Source organism: Adiantum capillus-veneris, chromosome 9 (assembly GCF_014529385.1).
Source record: "Adiantum capillus-veneris isolate H3 chromosome 9, ASM1452938v2, whole genome shotgun sequence".
Classification (NCBI taxonomy): Eukaryota; Viridiplantae; Streptophyta; class Polypodiopsida; order Polypodiales; family Pteridaceae; genus Adiantum; species Adiantum capillus-veneris.
In genome coordinates this window covers 165,803,024-165,824,634 of record NC_140939.1, presented here as the reverse complement: position 1 = coordinate 165,824,634, position 21,611 = coordinate 165,803,024, and the positions used below count along the sequence as shown (strand labels likewise).

Genomic DNA, 21,611 nt, shown 5'->3' with positions numbered 1-21,611 from the left:
GGGGATATATAGGGGGTAGGAAGAGATAACGGGGGGGGGAGTATAAGGACAGGGGAAACTGACATGCTAATCTCCACCCAGCCATGTCCTATATAGACCCCTGGCCTTGTAAATATAGGGACCCCCTTGACTGCATGTCCGTCGTGGCCCTTGGCCCGGACCCGTGTCCTGACATTACTCCCCCCTTAAAGAAGAGTTTTCGTCCTCGAAAACAAAAGTGGGAAACTTCTTCTTAAGAACACTAATGTTTTCCCAAGTGGAACCTTCTTCAGGTCGGTTGGAGAGGTTCAATGAAACCAAGAGTAACATCTTGATTTTCTACATTGTTGTCCATTTGTAACCATCTGATGGTACCGATTCCTATCCAAACGTAGTTTGTAGACTCCATTTAGAACACTCATGAGCATGGTAAACGAGTTTATCACAACACAGGTGTACCCAAAAGAGTACTTCTTGTCACTTTCTATGAAAGTAGCATGCTGACATAACTCATCAGCCAATTTTAAGTCCTTGACTTTGTCCTAATTTTCATCATCAGTAAACAACCCCACCTTAACGAGTGTTCAAGGTTAAGAACCTGAGTTATACATGAAGAGACTACCTAGTCGCAACGTGCATTAACTGATAGTAAGTAAACTCCAAAAAGAGCAATAAATGCTTATGAATTGGATTCCTTGGTGCTAATGTACGCACTTTGCATATCCTGTAGCCCAAGATTACACTTTGTAATCTGTCAATCCCCTTGGATACTGACAATGTTGAGGTGTGTTTCCCCCACGATTTACAAACAGTCTTCCCAGACGACTGGTAAACGGGGAATCACAATATTGTATAACATTTTTGAGGAATCAACAATGTCTGGAATAACCATCATGGTTATCTTGAGAAATCCACAAACACCCAAACCGAGCCATGACTTCTATTGGTGATTAGTGGACTCAAAAGTAATCTCATAGAGATAGTGCATATAGAGTGCAAAATGCTTCATAAGCAACAACCTGAGGAATATGCATGCCGTTCCAAATCAGCATTTGCTAAACACTAGGGCCCATAACACCTAGTGTGCATGCATTTAGCAAAAACTAATCCAAACCTGTATATCCATAATGATCCTTGCCCATACTTATGGAAAATGTGATGCGCATAGCACACATTAAAGAGGAATGTAAATAGTTCGGAAAGAAACTAAATACTTTCAGTTGCAATCTTTTTGCAAGCCTTGCGGAAACGTCTGAACCATAATAGAAGGTGAAACCGTGATCACTTCTAGGTACAAACAATGAAACTTTTTCATTAACAATTTAGAGCCTTGCTATATGTATGAACAACCATCTGTCATGTTGTTTAGCAGTACTTGTACCTTAACAAGTCATTCTAAGTATCCGACAATTTCTAGCCACGAAATTGCTCCTGATACGTCGTGCTGAAAACGGTCTAGAAAACAGATGTGACCAGCACTTAGAGACTTTGTCGTGACACAGAATTGAAATAATGGCGCCAGTGTCAGTCCAGAGACTCATATTCTCCACATGTGGAATATGTCTCAACTAAGGATGTCTGAAAAAGAACATCCTACAAGTACAATATGTACTTGTGTGTGGAGGTAGCTCTACACACTTTACGACAAGAGTGAGAGGGACCCTCATTCATTGCTCCACACTGGCTAAACCGAACTCCTGGAGTTCCTAGACCATGTTGTATCCCATGTGACAACATGTGCCAAATTGAATCCTACAAGTAGGTTCGTAACAGCATAAGGCAGAAAAATAGATTGGACACTTGGCCCAAAAGACTTTGTGCTGACATGCCCTTGGCATGGCTCTGTAACATTCAAGCGTACTTATACGTCTTGAAAAACCAAGCAAAGCATACTAAAATGGAATAACACCAAATCAATAGATGCGTACCTGGAGAGTTGAACGTAATGTTCACTTATCCGTATTCAAACAGAGAGGAGATTGTCTCCTAGCTGAAAAAGAAAACAGCATTGCATTGGGAACCATGGATGTTGCCCTCGCAATCCTACCCCTTTGGTTAAAATCGTGTACGTAATTATGGAAATCAACTTGAAAAGTTGAATTTATCCGCTACCGCGTGGTAGATTGCAGAATTCGTTCCTTGAAAGTCTAACTGGGAGAGATCAACTGTGATTCTCAATGCAGATCAACCTGTGATCCTGAATGTATATGGGGTAATGTAACAATCACCCGCCGAGTCGTACCCCAAAAAAATATGTCCATAGACACGCCGTAGTGCTATAGTGAGAGCAAGAAATCCACAGAAGTTAGATGTCTAGCGCGTATTAACAGCCATGCTGTTCCAACTGTGTGTTGCCTCTAGACTCCATGGTATAGATCAGCTGGTGTAAGTGCAAGAGTATCAAAAACTCAACTTGAGCATTGCACTAGAAACATATAATGCAAAAATGATACCCTAAACATCCGTAATGACAAGACTCTTGCTTGTCCATGAACGTTGATGTGTACTTCCTCGGGTATATCGGGAAAACAATTACCCAAAGAATGCCAATAGTTGGGTCCTACCCTTGGCCTGACAACGACTCTTAGCCTGTTTGGCTCATAGCCCTTATGCAAAATAGTGTTCAATCGACGAACCGATGAAGACTAATTTGAGTAGCATCTTAGCCATGTGCTAGCTATGAGTTAGAGCACCTTGGGCCAAGCTGACTCACGAGCAGAATATGTATCAAAAGCTTCTTAGAAGAGTTTCGTTATTCTTGAAAGAAATAAGAAGAAAAGAGAAAAGAAGAGCATGTTGGGCTGAGGAACGTTCCTAAAATTTGCAGAGTGTGTGCCCAGAATGTGTGCTCTTAGACATCTTATGCCTAAATTGCAGCTTATCCTATAAGCATTCCAAAAACTGTCTGTATGATGCTCTCATCGAGAGAGGCAACAGAAACACAAGTTGAATCTTAACCATCTACAGTGTGGGGTCGTGAGAACCAAAATCGTAAGTACCTTGTACAATGTAAACTGATAGGGATTCTATGAGCTGAGATCCCCTATTTTGCCAGTTTCGTGAAGCCTGGCTTCCTAGAAAATTGCCAAAGCACTTTGCTTTGCACAATGATAGTAATTGCCAAGTAAAGTGAAAGCAAGAAAAACAATAAAAAACTTAAACTTGGCTAACCTGGTCGTTGTTGCTGCAACCAGTTATCATGAAATTTGGAAGGAAAAACTCATTCCCAAATGTCTTATAGCCGTATCTGCACAGACGCCGTCTTATATCCTATACACCCGCCTGGTACATAATGAAATAACCTGCAACCACATTGCCTATTTCTTCCCAATTGTGTATGGTCATACCATATGCCAAACGTGCAAAGTCTCAATACCAAATGGGGCAATTATGAAAGCCGTGCTTCACATAAATACTTGTATGCTCATAGCAAACATATATTCTTGCCAATTTATAGAGCAAAAGAAATTCGACCTTGTCGAGCCTTGACTGCTAATCGACCTTGTTGAATTGGCTCCATGTACCGAAAAGTAGAAAAACTTACAAAATATGTACTGTGTACCTGCTTGGCTTGATGACGTTGTCCTTGACCTATATGTAGATATGGATCCCTCCTTCTGGAATCCTTGCTTCCCCCAAGTCAGAGAGCATGCTTGCCTAGCCCGTACTCGCTAGGTAACTTTGTCTTGTTGGAGCCTTGTTTTGTTGTGAAAACATGATGGAATCACCATCGTGCAGCTTATGACGGTGATATACCGAAAGGAATTCCCACCAATTTGTGGCAATTGCAGGCATGGTCTGTACTTGCTTGAATGCAATTGGATGACAATACTAATTGGTAGAAACCTCGAGATCATTAACCATTCGTTAACCATTCGTGCATGTTTTTCCTGAAACTCATTAAGCATTCCTGCGAACCAATCTTGCGGACCCAAAAATTGAATGATTAGGAACCAGTAAGAAAAACGAGAAATGATTGTCGAGAACCTGTGGTTAGGTGCAATAGATGATCTACTCCTGCTATTAAGGGCCTTGCCCGATGCGCAAGAGAAATTGACATAATGACCATGGGCATACTTGACCCATAGGTAGTCTCGTAGGGAAAGATAGCCAAGATTAGCATAATACATGTTTCTGCAATACAAGTGCATACATAAAATTGTAAAAACTGTAAGAATGTGAAAACACAAACCTGATTATTTCAACCTGTACAAGAGCCATGCTCATTGCCAACTGTGGGAGAAACGCCCAATTGGAATCCATCCGACTCATAGCCGTGGATTCCAACAGGCAATGAAACCCCTTGGTTGATGCTCATAACTCAATGCAAGCCTTGCTTGCCGTAAATTTTGTGCAAATGGAAAAATAACAATGCATCTGTGCATGTAGAACCCTAAATTTTCCAATCTATGCAAAGTCAAGCCTTGCTTGACGAGTTGTTGCAAACACTTAAATTGCACAATCAGATAAGAAACTGGTATGGCAGTACATACGCCTTTTTGCATGCTATAAAGAACAAGCACATGCTTAACACGAAGGAAACTTCATACCTCATTAAGTACTTTTGTCGAATGCCTTGCTTTTCGCTTGCATGCATTATTGGCACCTCGACGATTGCAAGTCTTTCGAATTGGAGCAAACGGCCATGAATGACCTGCAAGGTACCGCAACTGAGATCTGCAAAAGAAAGTGGTCTTCGAGTATTTTCTCACGGACTACTGCGAGGCACCTGCATAAAATGAGGGGCGGGGGGGGTGCCCGGGGTGGGTACGCTCCCTTAACCCCCTTTTTTGGGGGGGGGCTAAATCCCCGTGGGCGGTCGCTTGTGAACAAAGAAATAAGGGATTTTTTTTAAAAAAAAATGAGTAGCAGCCATGGCGGCTCTGTTGCGCCAACGAACAGGGAGACGCCCTGGCTTCTGCGTGCCGGCTCCGGCCTAGCTGGTGTGACGAGATTTTTGTCTAGGGCCTGGGGCGCATCCGACAAGCCCACCCCCGTGGTGTTTCACTTTCGTTGGCACCTCGGCTTCCCTCGCCTCAAGAGGCTCTGCACACGGGGTCCACTTCCTCGTCGCCTCGGCTTGGCAGGGGTTCATGCACACACTATGTGCCTCGTCCCCGGCTTGTGCAGGCTACCGCTTCCACGGCCCTCCTCTTGCATGCTTCATGCATGGTGCCCATCTCCTTCCTCCTTCTCGGCTTGGGACAGTTGCCCTCCATAATCGTGAGAGAGAGAGATTCCGAGAGAGACGGAGAGAGAGAGAGATTACATGCCTTGAGAAGAGAACCATGCCATATTTCTCCGCCATGGTTCCACCCTCCTTCCTCCTCTCCACCTTTCTCTGATACCAATATAAGGACAGGGGAAACTAACATGCTAATCTCCACCCAGCCATTCCCTATATAGACCCCTGGCCTTCTAAATATAGGGACCCCCTTGACTGCATGTTCGTCCTGGCCCTTGGCCCTTGCCCTTGGCCCGGACCCGTGTCCTGATAAGGAGGGAAGGAAGAGGGGGAGAGGTGGGAGGAAGGAAGATTGCAAGTCTCAGACTATTAGCTTGGTTTTTAAACATAGAACTTATTAAAAGCTTATCTCTTCTCTCTCTGTCTATTTTTCTAGATTCATGAAGCTAGAAGCACATTGACCAATCGGCTCTCTCTCTCTCTCTCTCTCTCTCTCTCTCTCTCTCTCTCTCTCTCTCTCTTTAGCAACTGTACTTATGTAGAGAGCTTGGCGCTAAAACATTAATGTAAAAAAAGAAAGTGCTTCTCTAACCTACTCGTGTAGAAAGCAAAGCTATAAAAGGCTCGGTAGACATTGTAAAAGGGCATATTTATGGTGTATGTGGGTTCAATTTTATCACACAAGACAATGGAATTTCATGTCTATACGTGAGCAAATATACCAATAGTCAAGTTTTACTTAAAAGATAAGTTTAAGAAACTGCCTGTCTAGCATCAAGTGTACCATGTTCCAAGTCTACTGGGAGAAAATAACCGCTACCTATACACTATTATGTTTCTAGGGAGAAATCTATTGGTAACATCATATCACCCTTCAGACAACGGGGTTACAAAGAGGTCAAAGGCATAGATCATGAAACATTGGCCAACATCATAGGTGGCACTCAAGACTTAGACATATAGCAAGAGGCATAATCGATCCTCGTGAACCTCCAAACACCATGGTTATGCTGAGAAGCCAAGCATAAAGCCCCATTCCCTATTCTTTATGTACCCATAGTATTTGTGTAGGAACCTTATTTCAAAATAGAACCCAAAGTATAATATATAGTGAAGTTTTTGTCCAAGTTGTACCCAGCAAGTTGCAGCCACTTGATATTGTGCTGATTCATTCTATCTTTAGCGATGCATTAATTTCCCTATCAACTACTTATTTTTTGTACTAAGTCTTCCTATTTGCTACTTCCTTAGTGCTAGGCTTTATTATGGCTGAGTCTACCCTGCAGCTTCGAAGGTTTGACAGAAACTTAGTACGAAGGCCTTTGTGCGAATATATGCTCTTGTGTGTGTGTGTGTGTGTGGTGTGAGCACAAATGTGCCCGACTTGCTACTAAGATAATGAAATTCCTCACCTTGCTAGTAAGACAAATATGAAAAGCTATTTGAATGGTGTGTGGCATCACCACTGGTGATTGGGCATGGTTTCTTTTAAAAACATGCCTTCATACTTCGATATAATTCACACCAAAACAATGAAAAAGGTTTGTACCTTGTAAGTAGCCTTTGTAATGTATGCTTACTAGTACTATTTATTCAGTTGTTGCCGGGGATTTTGTTAGAGAGAGAGAGAGAGAGACTAGGTGTGTATGAGCGAGAGAGAGTGTGCATGTGTGTGTGTTACACACACACACACACACACACACACACACACACAGAGAGGCAGAGAGAGAGAGAGAGAGAGAGAGAGAGAGAGAGAGAGAGAGAGAGAGACCTAGCGAAGAAGAAGAAGAAGAGGGAGCTTGCACCGGTGTTACATTGGATTATTTTCGATGTTACATTCAAAAAAAATAATGGTTGATTAAAATTTCTTTTAATAAAAAAAGCTGAGCGTGAGATAATATTTGATTATTTTTTTTTAATAAAAAAAACTTGATTGTGGGAGCGTTGAATCCCAATGTTCTTGCTTATAGCAGGACCAAAAAGTTGACCATGGGAGCGTTGAATTTGACCTCGCCCCAATGTTCATGCTTATAGCAGGACCAAAAAGGGTCATGTTTTGAACGCAAATAAACTAAATGAACGCAAGTAAACTAAAACCCTGTTTCTTTGAAATCAAGGGAGAGCTTTGAGAGAACCATGGCGGGTGTGAGCTTGGCTGACGAGAATGTAGCCGACTTGTTAGCGAGGATAGGCTTCACAGCAGATCAGGCCTGGCATTTACAACATGATGACATCTATGCATTGGGTCTCTTGACTGCAGAGAGAATTCTGTTAAGGAAAGCCATCACAAATGCTCAGCCTCTTTACGATAAGTACTTTCTGTTGGTGGGTCGTGTGGGTCGTGAGTGGCTTGACCAAGATGGAAGTAACAAGACTCTGCAAGGGTCTTGCGTTCTCGGCGGGAAAGGAGGACTCGTTGTCATGGTGCTTCACACAGTGCAGTCCCCTAATAAGAGGAATGCACGGGATGTTAGGGTAAGGGTAACCTTGCCCAACACGTGCAAAGGCCGATTTAGCTTTATAGCTATGATTGTGAAGCTTGACAAGAATGCAGACCTAGCCCTTTTGCAACCCATCAATCCTAATCCTAGGCTAGATGATATTGACTTTTGTTCGGACTGGGCTTAGGCCGCCTCTCGAATTCCCTCTAAGGTCCATCTGATTTCTTATCCAGGTATCCTGGATAAGGAGTTTCCAGGTAGACTCCTTAGAGGAGATAGGCCTTCGATGCACTCGTGGAGAGTGGTGCACAAGGAAGATTTCGAGGCCGTCGGTACGTATCCATGTTTTGGTGGATCCTCCGGCGGCCTAATATTGTGCTTTAACATTGATGGCACACCTGGGTGTGGCATACACCTAGGACAGGTTCATGAGACGGAGGAGTTGACCTCATTGAACTGGAATGAGATGAATGAAGGCCTCCAATAGAAAGGAGGGTTCGGCCACTTTTTTCATGGTGTGGCCAACTTCATTCAAGGGCCAAAACCGACACTCTAGGAAAGAAAGGTACTTACAATGCAATTTTCTTAATTCAATTTAATTTATGGTTTGTCTTGTTGCAATACTTCTTATCTGTTATTTCGAGTATTCGTCTAAATTGTTGGCTCATATATTTTTGAGCATAAAGCTTGGTTGGATAGAATTTCTTTTGTTGTCCTTGTATTTTTAGTCACTTCAAAAGGTTTCGTGCGTTTTTTTTTAATAATTTGATCTTATTGTAAAATTTTAAACTTTCTCTCTATTACCGGTGTCTTATCCACATACTCTTGCTCATTTAAAATTGATTTTCGCAGAAACGCTCGGCTACATATCTTGTACGTACCATGAAGCTTGCACCACAGAGCCCTGTCAATGATGGGAGAGTTTCCTCTAGGTGCACACTTGATAAAACGGTCCGATGAGTTGTTAAAAGTTGAGAGGTAATAAGCTAATCACTTTCCAAAGTAAATTTATTATTAGGAACCAAATTTTCTTGATGTGATAATTATTTTCTTGTTGTTTTTAATCCGTTGTTTTAACTGCAGGATTATGAAGCACCTAAGTCCTCGGCTGAATTTGATTTGTTTGAGATGGACTATGTGAGTAGAGTTATCAAAGTTGTGTAAGCCCAAGCATGAGGTTGTAGTTCATAATTGGAATATGTTATTCTAGTTTACAAATTAGCAGTTTTAGGTCACTACCTTCATTTTTGTAAGTAGTGCTGTCTTTTTGTGTGTGACAAAGATGTCAGATGTAATCTTTGATCTCCTTGTGCTTAGTTTTGAAACCAGTAGGACTCTTTGTGCTTGTATTTGAAATTGGTTCTAGATTTTTGGGAGTACATCGTTTTATACTTCTATTTGCCTTAAATGTTCAGGGACGATTCTACTGTGGATGATGCTGCCCTCAATGAAGGCAAGAAAGCCAAATGCAACCTCTGCATTGAAGAGGACATTGTTGGATTGTCTGTAGCTGAGGAGAAAGACAAAAGTGGTGAGAAATCTAAAACTTGGAGAGAATATAGACAACTTTACTGTAGTGTAGTCGAGCTTTGCTCTACTTTGGCGGAAGGGGGCCTATCTACAGTTGGCACCAAGAAGACTCTTCATAGTAGACTCTCGGGAGCTTTAAATGCCACGCAACCAGCTGATAGTGTGAGGGACGCAGACGAAGATGATGGTGTGAGCTGCATTCCGACTACTGAGTTATCCTCTTTCATTTGACGGCTGCTAAGCTGCATTCTGGAAATAAGCGCCCAAAGCTAAATCGGCCTTTGCACGTGTTGGACGCTTATTTCCAGACGCTTATTTCCAGAATGCATCTCAGCAGCCGTCGAATGAAAGACGACAACTTAGCAATCAGAATGCAGCTCACACCATCATCTTCGTCTGCGTCCTTCACACTATCAGCTGGTTGCATGGCATTTAAAGCTCCCGAGAGTCTACTATGAAAAGCCTTCTTGGTGCTAGCTGTAGATAGGCCCCCGTCCGGCCAAAGTAGAGCAAAGCTCGGCTACACTACAGTAAAGCCGTCTATATTCTCTCCAGGTTTAGTTTTCTCACCACTTTTGTCTTTCTCCTCAGCTACAGACAATCTAGCAATGTCCTCTTCAATGGAGAGGTTGCGTTTGGCTTTCTTGACTTCATTGAGGGCAGCATCATCCACAGTAGAGGCCTCTTGTTTCTTCGATGTCTTCTCCTTCTCATAAGCTTCAGGGCTTGCCACCTACATTCAAACATTGGCATGATGTTGCTGCATGAAATGTCCTCAACATTTAAGGCAAATAAAAGTATAAAACAATGTACTCCCAAAAAAACCAGAACCAATTTCAAATACAAGCACAAAGAGTCCTACAAGCACAAAGAGTTCTTGGTGCTAGCTGTAGATAGGCCCCCGTCCGGCCAAAGTAGAGCAAAGCTCGGATATCAAACATTACCTCTCACATCTTTGTCACACACAAAAAGACAACACTACTTACGAAATTAAAGGTAGTGACATAAAAACGTTAATTTGTAAATTAGAATAACATATTCCAATTATGAACTACAACCTCATGCTTTGGCTTACACAACTTTGATAACTCTACTCACATAGTCCATCTCAAACAAATCAAATTCAGTCGAGGACTTAGGTGCTTCATAATCTTGCAATTAAAAGAACCGATTAATAATAACAAGAAAATAATTATCACATCAACCAAATTTGGTTCCTATATAATAAATTTACTTTGGAAAGTTATCAGCTTATTACCTCCCAACTTTTAACAATTCGTCGGATCGTTTTATCAAGTGTGCGCCTAGAGGAAACTCTCCCATCATCGACAGGGCTCTGTGGTGCAGGCTTCATGGTACGTACAAGATAGGTAGCCGAGCGTTTTTGCGAAAATCAATTTTAGATGAGCAAGAGTATGTGGATAACTAGAAAGAAAGTTTAAAATTTCACAATAAGATCGGATTATTTAAAAAAAAACGTACGAAACCTTTTGAAGCGACTAAAAATGCAAGATATTCTATGCAACCAAGCAACTAAGGGACAACAAAAGAAATTCTATCCAACCAAGCTTCATGTTCAAAAAGATATGAGCCAACGATTTAGATGAATACTCGAAATAACAAATAAGAAAGAATGCAACAAGACAAACCATAAATTAAATTGAATTAAGAAAATTGCATTGTAAGTACCTTTCTTTCCTAGAGTGTCAGTTTTGGCCCTTGAATGAAGTTGGCCACACCATGAAAGAAGTGGCCGAACCCTCCTTTTTGTTGGAGGCCTTCATTCACCTCAGGCAAGTTCAATGAGGTCAACTTCTCCGTCTCATGAACCTATCCTAGGTGTATGCCACACCCAAGTGTGTCGTCGGTTTCAAAGCACAAGATTAGGCCGCCGGAGCATCCACCAAAACATGGATAAGTACCAACGGCCTCGACATCTTCCTTGTGCACCACTCTCCACAAGTGCATCGAAGGCCTATCTCCTCTAAGCAGTCTACTTGGAAACTCCTTATCCATGATATCTGGATAAGAAATCAGATGGACCTTAGAGGGAATTCAAGGTGCAACCTGAGCCCACTCTGAAAAAAAGTCAATATCATCTAGCCTAGGATTAGGATTGATGGGTTGCAGAAGAGCTAGGTCTGCGTTCTTGTCAAGCTTCACAATCATAGCTACATAGCTAAATCGGCCTTTGCACGTGTTGTGAAAGGTTACCCTTACACTAACATCCCATGCATTCCTCTTATTTGGGGGTTGCACTGTGTGAAGGACCGTGACAATGAGTCCTCCTTTCCCGCAGAGAACTCAAGACCCTTGGAGAGTCTTGTTACTTCCATCTTGGTCAAGCCACTCACAACCCACATGACCCACCAACGGAAAGTATTTACCGTATAGAGCCTGAGCATTTGTGATGGCTTTCCTTAACAGAATTCTCTCTGCAGGCAAGAGACCCAATGCATGGATGTCATCGTGCCGTAAATGTCGGGCCTGATCTACTGTGAAGCCTATCCTCGCTAACAAGGCGGCTACATTCTCGTCGGCCAAGCTGACGTCCGCCATGGTTCTCTCACAGCTCTCCCTTGATTTTGAAAAACCAGGGTTTTAGCTTACTTGCGTTCATTTAGTTTACTTGCGTTCAAAACCCATGACCCTTTTTGGTCCTGCTATAAGCATGAACATTGGGACGAGGTCAAATTCAACGCTCCCACGATCAATTTTTTTTATTTTAATCAAACATTATCAAACACCATTATTTTTTTCGAATGTCACACCAAAAATAATCTAGTGTTTAACACCGGTGCAAGCTCCCTCTTCTTCTTCTTCGCTATCTCTCTCTCTCTCTCTCTCTCTCTCTGTGTGTGTGTGTGTGCGTGTGTGTGTGTGTGTGTGTGTGCCTCTCTCTCTCTCACTCTGTCACACACACACATGCACACTCTCTCTCGCTCATACACACCTAATCTCTCTCTCTCTCTCTCTCTCTCTCTCTCTCTCTCTCTCTCTAACAAAATGCCCGGCAACAACGGAATAAATAGTACTAGTAAGCATACATTCCAAAGGCTAAACTTACAAGGTACAATCCTTTTTCATTGTTTTGGTGTGAATTATATCGAAGTATGAAGGCATGTTTTTTAAAGAAACCATGCCCAATCACCAGTGGTGATGCCACATACACCATTCAAATAGCTTTTCATATTTGGCTTACTAGCAAGGTGAGGAATTTCATTATCTTAGTAGCAAGCTGAGCACATTTGTGCTATCACCACACGTAATCGTCATTTCCCATGTTTGCATCGCAGCAACTTCAAAGGGGATGCAACGAGGAACTCGAGTGAGCTTTTAGTTGTTGTTATTGTTATGGAAGGGAAGCAAGGAGAGGATGTTAAGGAAATCTCCTTGAGCAAATTCCTTGGTGAAGGAGAGGATGTCATTGATCCAAGCTACATGGTCGCTCACAACATCATGCAATTGTTGCATGTAGAGGTTGCCAAGGGTCCTCATCAAGTTCGATGTCGAGGTTGTACTCGGAAGCCAAGAAACACAAGGGAGTGCCTATGGCCACTCTGCGTACAGGGATAAAATTGTGCACATGGGGTGGTGCCTTCACATCCATTAGCTCATTGAAATGGATGATGGTCACTTGAGACATGACGTAGTCCATGATGGCGGTGACAAATCGTGCTTGCTGCTTGATGGGCATATTATCACTCTTCATCTCTCCCCACCATTCCATGGCTAGAATGATGGGTAAGAGCTCTCTCTCATTGTACCTTGTTTTGACATTGTCATAGCCGAGGGACATACGATTTGCGATGGTAAATGCCAGTTCTTTGCCGCTTGCATTTCCAAAGAGTGTCTCCAGGACATAGTAGCAGTAGTCATGGGCATCAGCCGCATCCCAACTCATTGAAATAGTGTTGTTGATGGCATTGTTGAAGACACTGAACCAAAACATGAGCTTAAGAAGAGTCAAAGAGCACTGCGGGCTAGCGGATTTGAACCAAAAAGAGCAGGCTACCCAACCATAGTTTCTACTGTTTATCTTCTTCATCTTTGCCTCTAACAGTACATACCCAAATTCAGCCTTTGTCCACTTAAACATTTGCTCCCACAAAGCTGCATGCAATGGGTGTAGCCTCAAAGGAAAGAGGCTGTCATCCACGCTTGGAGCTACTACAAGAATGCTCAATCTACTCTCTTCCATGGTGATGCTTTGCTCCGTATTAATCTCTCTATCACACACACACAGACTAGAGCCTTCGTTCGAAATCCTCTCTCTCTCTCTCTCTCTCTCTCTCTCTCTAAAAAGAAACTATATTACATCATTGGAACATTTTTACATCATCTTAGATGCTATCTGTGAGAGTTTAGATTATTATTGCCATCTATAGTATCCACTTGCACTTTGATTGAATGGGCAGCCATATTTCTTTGATGCCCTTTTTATCTTTAATATTGCCCCTTCTCTTAGGTGTACCACCTCAATGACATATATAATCAACCACACTTTTTGATGCAAGGTTATTTTTTGAGGAACGTACCATGACTAACCTTGTCTTATGCTCAATCATGATAGACTTCAAATACATATCTATATCAACCTTATTCAAGGTTACTACATTTGGAGACTCCTTATTTACATCCATTTTGTGGCACCATGAGGATGAATTTGGTTGCTTATTCAAGCATTTTCAACCACATGCATTTATAAAATCTGTGATATAAGTTATGGGTATCCCATGCTTTCAAACATCAATGCATCATTTGGGTTTGATTACATCAAGCATACCAGTAATCCCTCAATGACATGTTGTGCCTTCAATGTAATGTGTGGCTTTGACAACACTATCCTAATCCTCAATGCATGCAATCCTCATGCTGGTACATCTTTCAAAAGTAAACAAACAGTCTCATCCTCACTACAGCCAACATAAACTGCTTCCTTCATTTTGCACCACTTCTGTAAATCTGACATTCCTCTACAATCATAGGTTTTAAGTGTCATAGTAAACATGTGTGCAGGTCACTTCATCATCATGAGAGAGAGAGAGAGAGAGAGTAGGGATTACTTTTTGAGGGTATACCTACACATCATTAAAGTGAGTACATTGTAAAATATTCTATCATCAAAATTTAATATACAATCTCTTTGAATCATTAAAACTTCAAACAAGAGAGAGAGAGAGAGAGAGAGAGAGTGTAGAGATTACTTTGTGAGGTTAGACCTACACACTTTAATGTTGCATTAAAGAGAGTACATTAATGTGAGTTTATTGTAGAATATTTTATCATCAAAATTTAATAGAAAATATCTTTGAATCATTAGAACTTCAAAAACGCTCCCCCATCCCAATTGTTGTGCCGAGATTACTTTTTCGATGGGCCAAAAAAATCAACGATTCTCCTTCAATCTTAATCTCACTTTTCAAGGGAACCCTTAATCGCCTCTCGCACAACGCCTTTAGTAGATCTCACTCTCTTTCCATGGGCCACCAAGGATGTTCGTATCATGGATGCCCTAGCCTATTATTTTTTATGCCTGCTTTGAGACCATATTGTGCCTTCGAGGGCTAGTAATAGCCAATTGCAATAGTACTTTATGATAGAAAAAGAAAAGTATTAATCTATTCATATTCAACTTATTTTTTACCTGTTTAATCTTTTACAAACATCATGACATCATCATAAGTTTGTGGTACTTTTTACTTGAAAACAAACTTTACTAAGATCATTAAATCCAAATTTTGCTCTTATACACTACAGTGTGCATATAGATCCATTTGAACCTTTTGAATTCATAAAACATCCCAAGAATAGAGCTCAAGCCCTCATGCTACTTTTGTGAGAGCACCCCACTTAGTATACATATTCATCAACGCCACAAGCACAATCTTATTTCCCAACATGAATTTTTCATCACATGAATTTGTCTTCCTTGCCAATTTCTCTTGTTCTCTACTACCACCCATTCAAAATAGGTCAACGTTCTACACTCACCTTGGCCCTATTTAGCAAATCATATGATGAGTGCAGACCAAGAGATGATAGCCATAGAAGAAAGCTCCTCGAGCATAATTGGCATACATATCCACCATAGTAGTGCTAAGGATAATTTTATTCATGGAAACCTTGTCTACCAATCTTAGCTATACGAATCAGTGTGCATTTGGGGGGATGCCCTTAAGCTACATCATCCATGAAAACTAGCCACTAATGTCATTAGTGCCCAGTGGGTGTAGAACTCTATATCAAGAGATGCTCACTCTCTCTCTCTCTCTCTCTCTCTCTCTCTCTCTCACACACACACACACACACACACACACACACACACACACAAGAGCATATATTCACACAAAGGCCTTCGTACTAAGTTTCTATCAAACCTTCGAAGCTGCAGGGGAGACTCAGCCATAATAAAGCCTAGTACTAAAGAAGTAGAAAATAGGAAGACTTAGTACAAAAAATAAGTAGTTGATAGAAAAAATGCACCACTAAAGATAGAATGAATTAGCACAATATCAAATGGCTGCGGCTTGTTGGCTGCAACTTGGACAAAAACTTCACTATATATTATACTTTGGGTTCTATTTTAAAATAAAGTTCCTGCACAAATACTATGGGTACATAAAGAATAGGTAATGGGGCTTTATGCTTGGCTTCTCGGAATAACCATGGTGTTTGGAGGTTCACGAGGATCCATTATGCCTCTTGCTATATGTCTAAGTCTTGAGTGCCACCTATGGTGTTGACCAATGTATCATGATCTATGCCTTTGACCTCTTTGTAACCCCGTTGTCTGAAGGGTGATGTGATGTTACCAATAGATTTCTCCCTAGAAACATAATAGTGTATAGGTAACGGTTATTTTCTCCCAATAGACTTGCAACATGGTACACTTGATGCTAGATAGGCTGTTAAGGCGGTTACGCCGCTAGCAGAAGCTAAATAGTGAGAACTCAACCAACAATAGAATTTGTCAGACGAGGACGGAGCTTGACCCACAGGCGCATGGAAACAACTAGGTGGGTGTCAAATCACCTACTTGACCTTCTAATGACAATCACTACTAAGGAAATCAAATCTAAGTTCTAAAATACGCAAGTGACTGAAATCCGTACTACGAACGAATGCTATACGAAACAAGATCTAGAATCATTGAATCGATCTCAAACTCAAGGGGAAGTCTATACACTAGGTAAGAACAACAACCTAAAGACTTGAACTGCAAAATCAACCTATAACCACTCCGTGCGGTAAACGCGTATGAAGACAAGCCGAAAAATACAGGTGATCAAAACTTGACCCCGATGGTACTAATGTGTAGCTCTACTCGTTGTGGTTCTATAGATATGCTGCACGCTCAATTCTGACACACGAGTTGGAAGAAAACTCACACCGAAGCTCGTAGGAACTTACCACACATAGAAGCCGATAGCGCGCACTCTTGGTATCTGTGCGTAGCTCTCGCCGTTGCTAACACAATGGCGGTGTCACTTCTCCAATGGCGGCTCCGTAGCTTGCGTAGCACGTAGATAAGACTCTCTCTCTCTCTCTCTCTCTCTCTCTCTCTCTCTCTCAGACACAATCACGGCGCTCCAAAAAACTCACTTTGATTAAAAATAATCTCCCTTAGGTTACAAAAACTTTGGCTTATATACCTCAGCCTTGGAGGTGAGAACATCTCTAACTAATTACATCAGCAAGTGAAATTACTTCGGGATTACAAGCTGGAAACTCAATTGAGTCCCGTTACTTAATGAATGGCTCAAATCAAAATTAATGTCGGAAAGACATTTATTACAATCAATGGTTACAAAATGATGAGTGTGAGAAAAAATGTGGGTGTGATCCTTTGCTGGCTCAACACTCCCCCCCCTCCGCGTTCATGTCGTCCCTGACATGACTTTTATGCTTGGTCAATAAAGTACTGTCGTCTTGAGCATCTGCAAATGTGATTCGTATCGTAGGTTGCTGATGGTCAAGGTTGGGCCGAATATTTTGCTTTCGTGGGTGAAAAAGCCAGTGTAGAAAGCTTCTTCGAATGTTTTCATGTGGAAGCTAGGCAAAAACATAATCCTTTGGTATAGGAGGTGTAACACTTTTGGAGAAGGCTGCAATGAAAGATCGTACATCATATCAGTCACCGTGTCAGCCGTCGATAGTAGACTCGAGGTCGTGGCTTTATCTGGCGCGAACACTTCAATGCAAGCTAAGAGAGTCCTGCAGATTTTCTTGAGCATCTGACATGAAAGGTCAGGAGAGTCAGTAAAGAGCTTGATGGTGCCCGTTAGGGTTTTCACCATGTAGGCTTTACCTATTCTCTCTCCTGCCTTTGGTCCTGGCATCCTGGGATAATTAAGCCAATTTGGCTTCTTTTTTGCAATCCTGCCATGCTCTTTCCAGTTTCTGACTCTTGGCACCGGGCAGAATGTTGCATCCTCCCGAATCTCCTTTGGTGCCTCCACCAAGTAGATGAGGTAGGCTGGGTATTTGTTCAGCCAACCTTTCCTCCATCTAGGTTGTGAATCTACTATCTTCTTTGATTGTTCCTCCTTTGTGATGTCGCCTTCGTAAAGAGCGACATACTGCTCCTCCTCTATTCTCTTTTTCGTCTTTAGCACTTCAAATTTCATCAAAGGGAAAGGCAAGCTGGGTTGCATCCACTGTTCATGGAGCACTTTTGTGTTTAGTCCCTGAAGTCTAATGGAGACTAGGAGTCTCCTCTCCCATTCCATTTCCACCTTGGCACTCTCCTCTACTGACTTTTCCATTTGGTCATGGAGCCTTTGTTCTTCTTCTTCAGAGATTCTTGAAGTCGAGGCCACCTCTTGAGCTAGGGCTGGATCTTCAATTGTGGTTGCCTCTCCAGTTTCTGGTAGCTCTATGGCTGCTCCACCTGATTCTTCTTGTGGTGTCTCTGTCTCTCTTCTTTGTTGCTCTTGTAGATCTTGGAGCTGTTTGCGGAGGGCCTCATTCTCTATCCGTAGTGTTTGATTTTCTAATGTGAGCCTCTCCTCTGCGGCCAATGATCCCTCCGCAATGTGCAACCTTTGCACTTGCTCTAATCTTAGCTCTCTTTGTAAGCTTCGGACCTAATCTTCTAACACTGGTACAATAGCTCCCTCTTGTTCGGTTCCTGCTCTGCTAGCTCTAGGGGTAGACTTGAGTCTAGTGATTGTTCTTTCTTGGAGCTTGACTCTTTCCCTTAGCTCAATGAATTCATCCTTAGCCGCCTCCAACTCATCCTCTATCCGCTCCGTTGCTTCATGTGCACTTGTTACTTCTCTTGAAGCCTCGGCTAGTTGGAGTATCAAGCCGTCTCTCTCGTTTTCCGTGTCATAGAGTGATGCTTTATGACTTTCAGATTCAGTCATAGCATTCTCTAAATTTCTCTGCAACTCCGCTTCCCTTTGTTTGGCTCTTCTAGTACTTTCGGTTCGTCCAGTTTCTCTTCACTTTCTTTTTTACTCTGTCTTTTTCTCCGTCCCTCTCCGTTCATCTTGTTTTTGTAGGGTGATCCCATAAACTGCCTCAAGGGCCTCTTCTTCAGTGTATCCTATCTCTACCAGATCCTCATAATCATTTCTCTTTTGTTGAACTGGATCTATCTTCTTTTCTTTGGTCTCGGCTTCTGGCTTTTCCAAAACATCTGTGTCCACCTCTACTGTGGTCTCTTCCACAACTTTTTCCGTCTTCTTCGGGCTTGGTACATCAGTCATAGAGGGATGTTTGTCCTCAGCTTCCTTGGCTTTCCCCTTGTCGGCTTGCCCATCTTTCTCTTGAGGCTTAGTAGACTCATCTACTTTCCTTTTCCCCTTGTCGTCTTTTTTCAGCTCAGCTTTTAATTGTTGTACCTCCTCTTCAGTGTATGGCTCGACAGGTTGCTGCTCCAAAATAGCCTCTGACTCCTCATAAGCTTTAATATATTGATCGTATTGATCAATATGTGGCCTGGCCGATCTAGTTCCGACTTTAGTGGGGTCTGGCACCCACTTTTCTTCAAAGTCACCCTTTAGAGCTCTTTCCGCTCTAAACTGCTCCACTAATCTTTCCATCCTTGCCGCTTTCTGACTTTTGGTTTGCTTGGGAGCAACCTTCTTCTTTACTTTCTTCTTAAGTGGCTCGTCCACATCCTCTTCAGGTTCTGAAACTACTTCTAGTTTTCGGCGTGCTCTTGTGGATGCCCTCTTGGGTACTTCGGGCTGTTCTTCCTCCTCGTCGGCTTCTCTAAGCCACTCATTCTGGGAGGGAGCCTTTGGCCACTGATCTCTAGCTCCAATAGCTTCATAAGCTATTCTTGTCAGAATTTCTGCTCCTCCTATGTATTTTGGCTTCTCGTTGTGCATGGCAATTACTTGCTCGTGGATGTGTTGAGCGTAATTCACCTCTTTTGACATATTGCTCTTTAATGCCCATGTCATGGTGGTCGCAATGGCATGGGGTGGTGTCGTATACTTTTGCGGTCTTTTACTGCAAACATGAAGAAATTGGTTGTACAGTCGGCAAAGGGTTGCCGATCTTGGGTCCGCCATATCTCCATAGGTCGCATTCTGTTTCTTGGGCCCATAGACCTCTATGGCCTCTCTTCTTTCCTTGACCGAGCTCCCTTTGTTGTGCAGCTTCAATGCGTCTGCAATTAGCTGTGGAGTGATCTGTACTTCTACCTTCTCTCCATCCATGGCTGTCAATGTGGCTTTTCCATCCTTCTCAATGGATGTTGCCAACTCGTACACTCTTCTTGTATCCACACCTGATGGTCTCGAGGTGAAGAAAGCCCTTCTTTCCTGGGATTCCTGTCACTCTTCAACAAACACGATTAGGAATCGACACGCCCAAGCGAACTTGGGTTCGTGCGACCTCAACAAGCAAAAAAACATAAAATCTTGTGGTTCTTGTGGTTCTTTCCTTGAGTGATACAGAACACTGTCAAAGCTCTGATACCAATGTTAGGTGTAGGGGAATGATTGTTTGCGTGTTGCTCAAGATGAGTGCTCCAAACTGTGCTCGAGGTTCCTTTTGTTCTTATGGAAGGTAGAGCCTTCCGTTCTTAATGAGAGAATGCTATGATCACAAACAAAGTGAATGGACACTGTGCATGCAAGTGAATGAGACTGAGAGATAGAGAGAGAAGAGAGATACGACACCAGAGACGTTGTAAAACCCTCCTCCGAAGGCCCCACTCTCGTCAGCGAGAGTGGTCTACTTATTGATTGCACAAAGTGGTACAATGACGATGCAATGGACTGATGCAACCTTGGACTATGCCGGTAACGACGATGGTGATGACGACGACGACTTTAGGGCTGAAATCTGCGAGCTTTTAACGGCTGTCCAAAAACGCTACCTGCTTAAATCTGGGACTGTTTTCGGTGGCTGAAAATGACTGTTTTGGCTGCATTTTTGAGGGCTGAAAATAAGGTTCTCTTCATGCATCTAGGGCTGAATCTGCTATTGCCTTCAAGGCTGAAAACGCTCCGACAATGGCTTTGCTAATGGCTGAAAATGAGAACGCTGGTTCATCTGGGTGGCGCTAGCAAAAACGCTAGGGATCTGGGAAGCTGGCGATGATGCAAAGCTGAAAAACGCCAGGGCTCATGAAGACCAAAAACGCTAGGCAAGCTGGGAGAGGAACACGCCAAGCTTGGGGGGTACTGCGGTTCTTGCTGAGAAGATGTCTATTGAGCGGGGAGCTCCTGCTGCCTCTTCTGCCAGAAAGTGGTAACTTGGGTTTGCTTATATATTAACTTAGCAAAATTGCCCTACCTACTTTTGTTGGGAAGTCACTTAAAAATAATAAGTGAAAAATGTCAAAAATAGGGAAAATAGGCTAAATGCATTGGAAAATTTCTGTGACTGAATCTAATGGATTCTGAAGGAATACTGATGAGCATGTTGTGTGCAACCAGAGGATATGCATCTACACCAAGTGACTGGGCATGCATGGTCTACGATAGACTCACAAAAGTGCCAGATCACTTCTAATTTAAACCCTGATCATGTTGTAGCTTGTCCACGGACACATAGGGTTGGATGTGTCACGTGACATAAAAGATAAAGTTTAAAAGCTAAAAGCATAGACTTTACTTTTAAGCTTTTAAAAGTTTAATAGGTAGGTATTTAAATAGGGTAAGTATGGGCTCCGGTCGCGGGCGCGCGGATTTGTGTGGGTGCGGGTTTATTTTAAATAATTTGGGCAGGCGCGGGTTGCGAGCGTCGGGTGCGGGTGTGTGTGGACGCGGGGTTGTTTTTTTTAATTCCTAAATATATATATATATATATATATATATATATATATATATATATATATATTTAAATGAACGCAGACGCGGGGTAGAGGGTGTGGCTGCCAACAGGCAAAGGTGTGTGTGGATGTGGGTTTTTTTTTGTATAATTTATTATTTTATTTATTTCTGTCTTTTTTAAAAAAATATGGACGCGAGTAGAAGTAGAGGTGTGTGTGCCTAAGTACAAGTCTCCTT

At 42.3% G+C, this 21,611-nt stretch overlaps 2 protein-coding genes and 2 pseudogenes across 2 annotated transcripts; 2 read left to right on the top strand and 2 right to left on the bottom strand.

Annotated features, from left to right (window-relative positions):
- Nucleotides 1-7,300: 7,300 nt before the first annotated feature.
- On the top strand, nucleotides 7,301-8,769 carry LOC147451539 (uncharacterized; annotated as a pseudogene).
- Nucleotides 8,770-9,012: 243 nt separating this feature from the next.
- Nucleotides 9,013-9,366, top strand: LOC147451538 (uncharacterized). The gene has a single exon (XM_086520959.1). The coding sequence runs from the start codon at nucleotides 9,013-9,015 to the stop codon at nucleotides 9,364-9,366; it is 354 nt and encodes a 117-aa protein (XP_086377085.1).
- A 67-nt stretch (nucleotides 9,367-9,433) lies between these two features.
- LOC147451537 (uncharacterized) lies at nucleotides 9,434-11,694 on the bottom strand (annotated as a pseudogene).
- An 898-nt stretch (nucleotides 11,695-12,592) lies between these two features.
- On the bottom strand, nucleotides 12,593-13,336 carry LOC147451536 (uncharacterized). Its single transcript, XM_086520958.1, has one exon. The coding sequence runs from the start codon at nucleotides 13,334-13,336 to the stop codon at nucleotides 12,593-12,595; it is 744 nt and encodes a 247-aa protein (XP_086377084.1).
- Nucleotides 13,337-21,611: the final 8,275 nt, after the last annotated feature.